Below are 11,950 nucleotides of genomic sequence, written 5' to 3'. Positions count from 1 at the left end.
TTAGTACCCTGCGAAATCGACTGCCTAGACGCTCGTCCTCAAACTACTAGTTGTTGAATATTCGTTCGCCCATGCAATTTTCCGTGCGCAGCATGTACAGTAAATACGGCAGGCTCACCTCGTAGCGGAGTGTCAGATGGTGCGCTCGAGGTAGAACTCGCTTCATGCGAGTAAAACGTGACTAAAACTGGGGCGGCATCGTTCATCGCATCGCGTATCGCATTGCGACATTAATTGAAGCGAGCCTGCAGGGCAAGCGCTGGGCAACCATTTTCTTGGGTCATGGACTCGTCGATGCTTACTCGATCATATTGGCGAAGTGTTCGGGGGGCTGAACTTTGGAGATAAGGAACGGTGCCGGGAATCGTGGTTCTCAACTGTGCGCTGCAAAGATAAGCTCTTGAGCGGGCCAATGCCGACGCAGGGAGCTTGGGCCAGGTGCTCAAGAATGATTTAGTTAAGTGGGTCTCCGCGGGGTAGTCGGGGGCCAACCTTTGCCTGTTGATAACAGGGCGTATGTACTAGAGTAAGCCACATTACTTGGTATAATTCCATTCATCAGCAACGCTATTGACGAGCGAGGGCCTCTTTCGTGTACTGCGACACGAAGGGCGCATCTAATCATCGAAAAGGCCACCCGCGAACTGGGCGCACTAGGCTTTCCCTAGGTTGCTCGGAGCATTGCCGCCATGTGCGCGGGATCGCTGCTCGGACCTTGTGGGGGTCCGCCAGGTTCGCGAGCCCAGGCGGTCGGGTCCGGGCGGCCGCCAGCAGCTTGGCTCACTAAATAACTAACCTTCGTCGTTAGTTGTTTCCGGACACCAACCTGGAGTTGACGGTTGCAGCTCGATGCGATTCCCACGACCCAATCGCTTTGCGATAATCTTCGCTACTTGCGGCATGCCCTCATGGACGCCATGGACCTGTGGACGCTGCTCAGTTTAAGTTAGTCGGGACGGGAAGGGAAGAACAGAGCGAAAGGCACGACACAAGAGATCGCCCAATCGGATCGAGTTCCAATCGAAGCTCGCCAAGGCACCCCAAAAGCATCAGGACATGGATGAGAAGGCTCCCTCGACTTCGGAATGCCAACCTCATACCTGCTTCCGTCAACAGAATATTCATCACCTTTCTTGCCAACGCACAGCATAGGCGCTCCTTGTCGATCAGTAAAGATTTCGAACCGACCGCGCGGTATAGCAGAGCCCCTGTGATCCCAGGTTACACGGTCTCAGCAGTCACGTAGCTCCGCGACCGCTGCTCGTGATCGAGGTTTCACGACGCGATAAAGTTGCCAGGCTTTCCTGATGGCGACCCGTTCCCGAACATAGAGTTTTGAGATCAATTTGCGAGCTCGTTTTTTTTTTTTTTACGGGAACACGCAAGGCAATTCAAGTCGAAACACGATGGCTCGCGACGAGAGCCATCAAGGGCTCCTCCGCGATTCTAAGCGGTCGCCCCAACGCCCCAAGGACGACGCCGGCCATGATTCCGACTCCGACATTGAAGTGATCGAGTATCTTGACCGCAACGCACCTCGATCGCACAAGTCCGACTACGGCCCGTCGTTTCCCGCCGCAAACAAAGCACGTCAATCGTGGATCCTCCGTTGCCTGGGGCGGCGGAGCCGGTGTTGCGTCGGGTTTTTGGCTGGCTTCATCGGGTTGTGGATCTTGCTAAGCGCGGGAGGTGCCTTCGTCTACAAGAAATATCAGGAAGAGCCTCCCTATGGCCAGTCGCCCCCTTGGTACCCGGCCCCTAAGGGCGGCATTGCCAAGACGTGGGCCGAGAGTTATGAGAAGGCGGCCAGGATGGTGAGCAAGATGACGCTGGCGGAAAAGGTCAATGTCACGACCGGGACAGGGTGGCAGATGGGCCTTGCGGTTGGCACCAACGGCCCGGCTGTCCACGTGGGCTTCCCGCAACTGCAGTTGCAGGACGGGCCGTTGGGCATCCGGTTCGCCGACAACATCACCGCCTTTCCCGCAGGCATCACGGTAGGCGCAACCTGGAATCGCCAGTTGATGTACGCGCGTGGCCGTGCTCACGGCATCGAAGCGCGCCAAAAGGGCATTAACGTCCTTCTGGGTCCCTGCGTGGGCCCCCTCGGCCGTATGCCCGCCGGCGGGCGCAACTGGGAAGGATTCGGGGCCGATCCGTACCTGCAGGGCGTGGCGGGTGCCGAGACGGTCAAGGGCATCCAGAGCGAGGGCGTCATGGCCACAATTAAGCACTTCGTCGGAAACGAGCAGGAGCACTTCCGCCAGCCGTGGGAGTGGGGCCTGCCCCATGCCCTCAGTGCCAACATCGACGACCGTACCCTGCACGAGCTGTATGTTTGGCCCTTCGCCGACGCAGTCAAAGCCGGCGTCGCCTCCGTCATGTGCTCCTACAACATGGTCAACAACTCGTACGCCTGCGGCAATAGCAAGTTGCTCAACGGCATCCTCAAGGACGAGATGGGCTTCCAGGGTTTCGTCATGAGCGACTGGCTTGCCCAGCGCTCCGGGGTGGCCTCGGCCCTGGCGGGTCTGGACATGACCATGCCCGGCGACGGCGCGAAGTGGGCCAGCGGAGAGTCGTTTTGGGGACCCGAGCTGAGCAGGGCGGTCCTGAACGGCAGTATCCCCGTCGATCGCCTGAACGACATGGTCACTCGAATCGTTGCGGCTTGGTACCAGCTGGGGCAGGACGACGAGACCAAGTTCCCGCGCCAGCCGCCCAACTTCTCGTCCTGGACCGATGACCGCACCGGCGTCCTCGCACCCGGGAGCCCGAGCCCGCAGGAGAAGGTCGTGGTCAACCAGTTCGTGGACGTAAAGGCGAACCACTCCGTCATAGCCCGCGAGGTGGCCGTCCAGGGCACGGTGCTGCTCAAGAATGAGGGATTGCTGCCCATTAGCCGCACTGGCCCAGACGAGGCGGAACTCGAGGCGAGACGTGGCACTGCTGCGAGAGCGACAGGAAGAAGACGCACCGGAAAGTTCAGTGTTGGCGTGTTTGGGGACGACGCTGGGCCCGGGAGAGGACCCAACTACTGCAAGGATCGTGCTTGGTATGTCGATCCCTCCATCAACCCGTTTCCTAGTCGAAAGAGCGGAGCAGTCTACGCCGTCGGTCCAAGCATCACCCACGTAGAAACTAACACATTGTAGTAACCAAGGCACGCTGGCTTCGGGCTGGGGTTCCGGGGCCGTCGAGTTCCCTTATTTAGTATCACCCATTGCCGCGCTCCGCAAGGAGTTCGACAGCTCCAAAGTCGAGCTGCACGAGCATCTGACGGATAAGCCATCCTTCGCCGGCAAGGACGCGGCGGTCCTTGAAGACCTGGAACTCTGCATTGTCTTCGTGAACGCCGACTCGGGCGAGGGATTCGTCGCGTGGGAGGACGTCAAGGGAGATCGGCCGAACCTAAACCTCCAGAAAGGCGGCGACGACCTCATTGTCAACGTAGCATCCAAGTGCGGTTCTGGCTCCGGCGATGTCATTGTTGTCGTCCATGCGGTAGGGCCGGTGCTGATGGAGAAGTGGATCGAGCTGCCCAACATCAAAGCTGTTCTCTTCGCCAACCTCCCCGGCCAAGAGTCTGGAAATGCGCTTGCCGACGTCCTCTTCGGCAAGGCCAATCCGTCAGGCCATCTGCCCTTCACCATTGGCAAATCCCCGGAGGATTACGGTCCTGGCGGCAAGGTCATGTACCTGCCAAACGGCGTTGTTCCCCAGCAGGATTTCTCGGAGGGTCTGTACGTGGACTACCGCTACTTTGACAAGAAGGATATCGAGCCCCGGTTCGAGTTCGGCTTCGGCCTCAGTTACACCACCTTCAACCTAAGCAACCTTCGCGTCACGTCGCGCAAGAACAAGTCGGCCCTGCCGGCAGCCCGCCCGAGCCCCGCCGCGCAACCACCAAGCTACCCGACCGCCATCCCGCCCAAGGACGAAGCCAGGTTCCCCCCGGGGTTCCGCGCGCTGGAGAAGTATATTTACCCGTATCTCGAGTCGGTGGATGACATTGAGGTCGGAGACTACCCGTATCCCGACGGCTACGACACAGAGCAGCCCTTGAGCGGCGCCGGGGGCGATGAGGGCGGCAACCCTGACTTGTGGGCGACCTACGTGACGGTCACGGCGGACGTCAAGAACGATGGCCCCGTGGCCGGCGCCGTGGTGCCGCAGCTGTATCTGGAGTATCCCGCCAAGGAAGGGGTGGATTTCCCCGTCCGGGTGCTCCGGGGGTTCGACAAGTTCTATCTCGAACCGGGCGAGACGCACGCCGCTCGTTTTAACCTGACGAGGAGGGATCTGAGTTACTGGGATGTCGTTGAGCAGAATTGGGTCATGGTCACGGAGGGAGAGTACAAGCTTCGGGTCGGCTTCAGTTCGAGGGATTTGCCTTTGACGGGCACCTGGTGATGCTCTAACAACTCCTTACTAATGCATTATGCAAACGTCTTGTCGGATTAGTCGAGACCCATCCCAAGGTTACTTGGTTCCCGTGTGGTCTGGATCCCCTCATTGGATTTACTACTCGTTGCTTCATCTTCACGATCCGCAACAAAAATAGTTCGTACGCCCTCCCTCTTTAAACTTCTTAAGAGAAATCTCGCTGCCACAGATGCCAGCTCGGGGTTAGGGCTAGGCAGGAGCAGTGTACATACAAGTATTGATATATCGGAGGCTTGGGCTTTGGGTTATCTCCACAATCTGGGGATGGGGATGCCAAGCCCCGCAAACTGTTCCGATCGGCGCTTGCGCTGGTGAACCCTGGAGCAAAGGTGCCCCTCCTTTTTTGAGATCCAGCGATTCCAGGGGTCAGCCACACCGCATCTTCGTCTAGCAATTGCGCGCGCACTTGGGAGTCAACTTCACATATGCCTCAAATATCGGGGGAGTAAAGGAAAAAAAAACTAGAATAAGAGAAAAGCAAAGATCCTTTAAGCTTCGCCCTGCCGTTTACCACCGCGCGTTTCTCCCCTCTTCTCGCCTTTTTCCCCGACCCCCTCCAACACCGCTCTGCGCCCCCTCCCCCCCCTTTTCTCTCTCTCTCTCCGCCCTTTCGACCTAGCATTCCGAACGAGCAACGACCGAACCATGTCTGGCGCTGATTCCCCCGAGATCCTGGCCGCGTACGACGCGGTGCGGTCGGACAAGAACGAGACCAACTGGCTGCTCATCTCGTACGCGGGCGAGACGGGCAACAAGCTGGTGCTGAGCAAGACGGGCACGGGCGGGCTGGCCGAGCTGGCGGGCGAGCTGGACGACGGGCAGGTGCAGTACGCGTACGTGCGGGTCGAGTACGCCAACGACGCCGAGAGCAAGCGCATCAAGTTCGTCTTCGTCGTCTGGATCGGCCGCAACACCAAGATCATGCGCAAGGCCCGCGTCAGCATCGAGGCCGGCGCCGTCAAGAAGGTGCTCTCCCACTACAGCGTCCAGGTCGACGCCGACGACAAGAGGGACCTCGACACCGACGAGATCGTCGCCAAGCTGCGCAAGGCCGGCGGCGCCGACTACAACGGCGGCAGGGGGTGATGTGACGGGGCGGGCGGGGGACAGCAGCGTTCTCGTTTCAGACACGGCCTTTTCTTTTAATATATAAATAATTTGGATGCTTGGGGGAGGGGAACGGCGGCCGCGGCGGCGGTCATTGTCAATGAAGCATAGCGCGGATAGATCAGGTACATACGGCAGGAGTTAATCATTTCTGGGGGTCGTGCTTTGCTTCCCGCAGTTATATTTTTTTTTCTCCTTTATTCCTCCTATTCGCCAGTCCTAATAATGTCCTTTTTCCTGCGAACCGCAGCAGCCCTTCGCGAACGGCTGGCTTCCCCATCATGACACAAACGGAAGCTGTTCGAAGGCCTGAAACCGGAACCTGCCCACCCCACGGCGTATATGTACGATGATTGGGTCAGAACCGCGCAAGCTGCCGCTTAAAAATGTTTGCGATAAACAAACCGGTGTATCCGACCGTGACCCCCTCTCATCCCCCGTGAACCTCTCCCACTTCTCTCTCTCTGTGTCTCTCGGGTCTGAGCTAAGAGATTTACTATCCCTATTAACATCTTTATTCTTTATTCTTTTTTCTTTCCCATTTTTGCCATTCTTTTTTCTTCCCTCTCCCTACTATCACCCCCGGGAAACCCCCGTGCGGATGGGTCGCTTCTTTATCACGGGCTCGTCCGACGGCCTCGGGTCCCTGACGGCCGGGCGCCTGATTGGAAAAGGGCACCAAGTAGTCCTCCACGCACGTAACGGCGAGCGCGCCTGCGACGCCTCGGCCGCCTGCCCGGTGGCCGAGGCGGTGTTGGTGGCGGACCTGAGCAGCATCGAACAAGACGAAGGAGCTCGCGGCGGCGGCGGACAAGCTCGGCCCTTATGACGCAATCATCCACAACGCGGGCGTCTACGTGGGGATGGAGCGCGTCCCGGGAAAGTCGGGCCTGCCGACCCTCTTTGCCGTCGACACGCTCGCCCCGTACCTGCTGACCTACCTCATGGAGAAGCCGAAGCGGCTCATGTACGTCTCGTCCGGCATTCATGCGGCCGGCCCGCCGCCCAAGCTGCACGGCAAGGGGAGGCTGTGATGGACCGGGCAGACAAAGACTTCTACACCCACAAAGGATTGCAGCCACCCACATCTTCCTATAAGGCAGCCCTGTTGGGCCTTATTCCTTCTTCTTCTTCCATCCATCATCACCACTAATCTACTGTTATCAACCATTACAGAGATACGAAGATTTGATCCATCCATCTATCCCAACAGAAGCAGATCCTGTCTACTGGCTATAGCGATAGCAAGCTCCGCAATGTCATGTTTGCCAAGGCGTTTGCCCGCCGCTGGCCCTAGGTAGGCTGCTATGCTACTCGGTCGCTCCGGGCTGGGTGCCCACCAATATGGACGGGCCCTCGGCCCCGGACAGGGTCGACGACGGCGTCGACACCTATGCTGTTGCGCGGTTCAAAGATGTCACATAGCTCGACGTTCGTGCGACAACGACGCACACAAAGTATGGGAAGGCATTACCGGCCGATCTGTTCATATTGAAAGTACGTAGTTATCGTATTGTATGTACATAACATACATAATTACATGTGGCCCATATCCGCCCATGTGGTGCGACCTGAACCGCCGCTGGGACCCAGGCGGGCGAGGCCTAGACCGATCTGCCACACGCTACGTCTGGCAAACAACCCACGCCTCGATCTAGCTGGCCATCGTTGTGCTCCGCTTCCCGATAATTACACAGTAGATCGTAAAAGATAGCTCTCTCTCTGCTGCTGTTCCGTTCTGCTTGGCACATGTCATTTGATTGTCAAAAAAGCAAACTCTCCACCACTAGACAATAGATCTCGGGAAAATCCGAGATAGCTTCGTTTTAGGCTCGCTCCCGAGCACCAAAAGCATGCCTCTTCCGATGCTGAATGCCGATGATGCAGTACGTGTCCGTGGATACGTCCATCATGTAAGGTTAGATTAGTAAGCCCTGTAGATGCCTGCAAACGGTAGGTTCTTTATGCCCATCTTCTTCTTATACAGAACCACAGGGCTAGCAAACGTTGATAGAGGACATCGATCTTTTGAACTATTTTGACCACTGCAACCAGACCTCTATCAAATGGTAGCGAGCACTACGACCAACCATCTAACAACCATCAGCACTGGATTCGTATCGCTCTGACGATCAGTTCAGTAACAATATCGCGATAGTTAAGCTTAGTTTCGGCGACTTGGTAACCGGACTAAGTAATTCTATTGCAACCACCACAAAATCCCTCTGTTCCTGGCGACTAAGTAACCAGGACAGTCATCCCCATCCATCCCTCTGTTCCTGGCGACTAAGTAACCAGGGCAGTCCTCCCCATCCATCCCTCTTTTCCTGGCGACTTGGTAACCAGGATATTCTTCTACCTTCTACCCCTCAACTCTATCTTCGTTTGTTCCTAACAAACGAACCTTATATCAACACCCGGATCTTTTCCTACAGACGATCCTCCCGGTCGTCTATATCCTCTGAACTCCCCTACCAAACAACTATCACACAAGGAACTCTCTGACTACGCGGCAAGCGTACTCCAAAGACGCCGCGGAATGCCTCCTCTAATAAGTTTACAGGTACCAGAGCCTGACCCTGGCGGTCAACTACCTTAAGAAAAGGAAGCTCCTATATAAGAGATAGAATCGGTGATAGAATTTACTAACGAATATAAGATAGAGCAAGCTAAACCCGACAAGTTCGGCACTAACAAAGAGACACTTACTTGGCTAAACGGTAAGATAGATTTTCGATTTGCCTAGCTAGAAGCTTAAACCGACTATATTGCTAAAACCACCGAAGGATTTTTTAGCAAATTTACAAAGATATTTGATAAGAATTTGGAAAAAGGTCTTGCCAGGATAGACTATAGAATTGCAACCCGTATAGTAGAAGTCGAAGATCGACTTGCCCTCTGCCTGGAAAAGGAAGTTTTAGTAATAATGGCACCGCTGGCTAAACGTATCGAGGATCTGGAAACATACGTAACGCAGTACGGGGACGTTCTTAGCAGAGTAGTAACCTAGATGAAGGAGATAGTTGATATGATACGTGGATACGAAGAAGAGGAGGATACGTAACCGCTTGGTCATCAACGATCCCTTAACCTAGCTAGACTCGATACTATCGCAAAGGAAGTACAGGAAGTTAGCAACCTCACAGAAAACATACGTCGCAATAGTGGAGCTTTTCCCATACCCCCTAAAGGCACCGACATTGGCCATAGGTTTAATCTTGGCTAGCCCGAACGCGCGCTGTAGTACAGAACACTATACTTCGTGGCTGGTGGTAGCGGAGATCCTGATTCCCCTGACGACGGCGATGACGGTAATGACGATCCCCCTGACCGCCGCCGTGCCCCTGATGACGGGAACAATAGGCGCCGTCGAGGCATACCACCCTTCGGCAACAATGGCGGCAACGGCAATAGACGTCGTATACGCAAATCTATATACGATACCACTATAAGTACGTAAAGCCGCTCAGACTTCAAGATTAAGAGGGACGATATTAGCCAGTTTAATCCTTCTTTTCCTGACCTACAATCCCTAGGCATTGTTAACGATAGAAAGAACCTGGTATTTACTGACGTCTACTGCTTCGCTAACCGTATTGAAACCTTCCTAGAAAGCGACCCCTATAGAAGTATTAAGACGTAGATTCTATCCTACTTTCAAACTCTCCTTGGTAGTCTAGCAATCATCTGGTAGACCAACGAATTAAACGGCGCCATACGTAGACAACTACGCGATCAAGGGCTACAATCTATCGTAGAACAACTATAAGAACGCTTTATACCAGATACTATAACTACCACCTGCAAATTCAATGAAAGTCGCTTGCGTTTAAAGGACATCGCAAAGGACGAGCAGACACTCAGCTTCTTCGTACAAAAGATGCTCTGTTAGGCACGCTCAATACGTATACTTAACGAACGTAATAACAACTGGCAAGGAGTTATAGTTCAAGTCTGGTCCGTAATAGATCTCCACGTCAAGCAATACCTAGATCCTCCCTAGCGACACTCCTCTCTTAGAAATTATATATAGCATATCGAGTAGTCTCGATCTATCGTTCTAGCGGCCGCTCTTGACCGCTACCCGTTTCTACAGAAAAGGCCATTCCTAGACGGCAAACCAAAGCCTTATAGGAATAAAAGTCATGGTCCTTTTAAGCCCTTTAACGCCAACCGACAGCGATAATTTGGCTACCGGAATAATAGACCGTTCAGGAACGATATACGCGACCGTGGATTTGATCGTAACCACGGAAATGACCGCCACTGCGAAGGAACCCGCCGCGACCAAGGCGATCGCAAGCAGTAGGAAGGAAATCGAGATAACAAGTTCCGTAAGGACGATCGCTAGCGAAAAGACTATCGCGACCGCGCGCACTTTGTAGAGGAAGTTAGTAATAGCTCTAAGTTGGATCAAGTTGACGATAATTCGGCTACTAGTATCCCTAAATCTAGATCCGAATCTTCGGACAGCGACACTGGCATCGCATGTATCGTTTTAGACTCGTAGCTTACCTGCCACAAGTGCTACAACGCCTTCAATTCCCAATTTGAAGTACGCTCTCACGCCAAACGGTGCCATGGAAAAGGCCCTCTTCCTTCCGTCCGTAACTATAAAGCTAATCTTGTAGATTTGTCCTGCCGTACTTGTGGGTTTTGTGATGCCACCCTAGATTCGCGAAACGCACTTTTCCGGCACTTGAAGTCCTGTCAGGAAGCGAAAGCTGGTAACGCTCGCCGCCCTGTTGAAACTGGTGGCACTCCTACCAGCAAGTTAGAAGAGCTTACCACGCCGTCGGAAAAGGCATACTAGGCGTCGGATATGACGATAACGTCGCTGGAAAACGTTATAGTAGATGCGTACCAAGTCAAGGACGTACCAGTCGGGCGTATAGCTAACCTCCATAGATTGCCTTTGGGTTATACCTATCTACGCGTTCAGGCACACTGCAACCTAACTGACCGTGGCGCCGTGGAAATTTGCCTAGATCCTGGTGCCAGTCGCTCTCTCATCGACCGTACTTTCTTATAGCGATTGAACCACCAGATTGAGCGACACAAGGGCAGAGTCAAAGGCGTAGGAAACGCTATACTAAGTCTTAACGAATGGACGACGTTCGATATCTATCTACCGGGTGTAGAAAACGGTATCCCTACCCTAGCCAAGTTCACCCGTTCTACGTAGGTTGTCGACTCCCTAGCGCCGAATCTCCTGATAGGCAACAAATTCCTAGATTCCTACGACGCCAATATCAACTACCAGCACAAGGAAGTCAATTTGTAGTTGTTTAACTTCTGTATTCCTTTTTCTGTATACGCGTACTCTATGCCCTACGTACGGAAGGTCAAAACAACTAGGGAAATCACCCTCCTACCTAATCAACGGGCAATGGTACCCATCGAATATAAGCCTCTCCTGACGGATCGTGCCTTCGTATTTAACTCAGCCTATACAGCCGTTTGCAACTTTATAGTGGATGCGAAGACTCTAAAAGTAGTGCCTGTCAAAAATACCACACGAGGAACGATCTGTATCCCGAAGAGGCACCCTATTAGAAGGATCGAAGAAATGGAAGACAGTAGCTATTTCGCCTGTTCGTAGGAAACAGCTTTTAGCGCTGCCACGGTCGTAACTACCGCTATAACAATAGCTACGCCAGCTGTGGTAACCGACGTTAACCCTGCGTTAATAATCGCCAATCACTACGACGTCATTCCTATCAATACCTCCTTCGATTTGAACAACTATATAGGAGCAATCCTCGAAGGTAGTTACGTCCCTCCAAAGCGACTCGCGCCTATAGCAATATTTGCCGACATTGAAAACGCGAATTCGAACACACCTATTAGCGACTTCGTCTTCTAACTTACCTAGCACTCTAAGGGAATCTAACGGCTAGATATTTCGTCAAAAGCAATGCCCGGAGCCGCTGGCGACGCCGCTGGCAATGAGGAACGTAAACCGCGAGTACCAGAGAAGCATTCCACCCTAGGATTAAGGATATCCGGCTCCCTACCTGAGATCGTTACTAATAATGGCGTCTATATCTACGAAGGCGACTTGGCCCTGGCTAGAAAGTTTGCTAACCTGGTCAACGAATTTCTATAACTCTAGAATGACAACGGTCTGATCGACATACCAAAGAGCGAATGGATAAAAGTGCTACTAGTGGAAGGCTGGCAACACCAGAAGATATGCTCCTACGCGTACCCGTTAAGCCAGAGGGACAGGGAAGTCCTGGACAAGACCTTCGACGCCCTCTATTAACAGGGAAAGATACGATTTGTAAAAGAGGCTACGCCTTTCGCCTATCCTGTCTTCGTTGTTTAGCGCAATATCAAGGGTATCGCTAAGGGTCGCGTTGTTATTGATCTATATAGTTTGAACAAGGTTACC

General features: G+C 53.7%; 3 protein-coding genes across 3 annotated transcripts; all 3 read left to right on the top strand.

Moving 5' to 3' along the window:
• Positions 1 to 1,406: 1,406 nt before the first annotated feature.
• P884DRAFT_272828 (glycoside hydrolase family 3 protein) lies at positions 1,407 to 4,413 on the top strand (the record flags this gene model as incomplete). Its single annotated transcript, XM_069442551.1, has 2 exons — positions 1,407 to 3,055; positions 3,156 to 4,413. 2 exons carry the CDS (start codon positions 1,407 to 1,409, stop codon positions 4,411 to 4,413), a joined length of 2,907 nt encoding a protein of 968 aa, XP_069294120.1.
• A 411-nt stretch (positions 4,414 to 4,824) lies between these two features.
• P884DRAFT_264381 (uncharacterized protein) lies at positions 4,825 to 5,931 on the top strand. The gene has a single exon (XM_069441842.1). It carries the CDS (start codon positions 5,092 to 5,094, stop codon positions 5,530 to 5,532), a length of 441 nt encoding a protein of 146 aa, XP_069294119.1. The 5' UTR covers positions 4,825 to 5,091; the 3' UTR covers positions 5,533 to 5,931.
• Positions 5,932 to 6,154: 223 nt separating this feature from the next.
• P884DRAFT_280611 (uncharacterized protein) lies at positions 6,155 to 6,978 on the top strand (the record flags this gene model as incomplete). The annotated part of the gene is made up of 4 exons (XM_069443456.1): positions 6,155 to 6,304; positions 6,339 to 6,583; positions 6,793 to 6,816; positions 6,855 to 6,978. 4 exons carry the CDS (start codon positions 6,155 to 6,157, stop codon positions 6,976 to 6,978), a joined length of 543 nt encoding a protein of 180 aa, XP_069294118.1.
• Positions 6,979 to 11,950: the final 4,972 nt, after the last annotated feature.

This window comes from Thermothelomyces heterothallicus (genome assembly GCF_042370625.1).
Source record: "Thermothelomyces heterothallicus CBS 202.75 unplaced genomic scaffold P884_scaffold_32, whole genome shotgun sequence".
Taxonomy (NCBI): Eukaryota; Fungi; Ascomycota; class Sordariomycetes; order Sordariales; family Chaetomiaceae; genus Thermothelomyces; species Thermothelomyces heterothallicus.
Note: the sequence above shows the minus strand (reverse complement) of the source record. Positions and strands in the feature narration are given on the sequence as shown.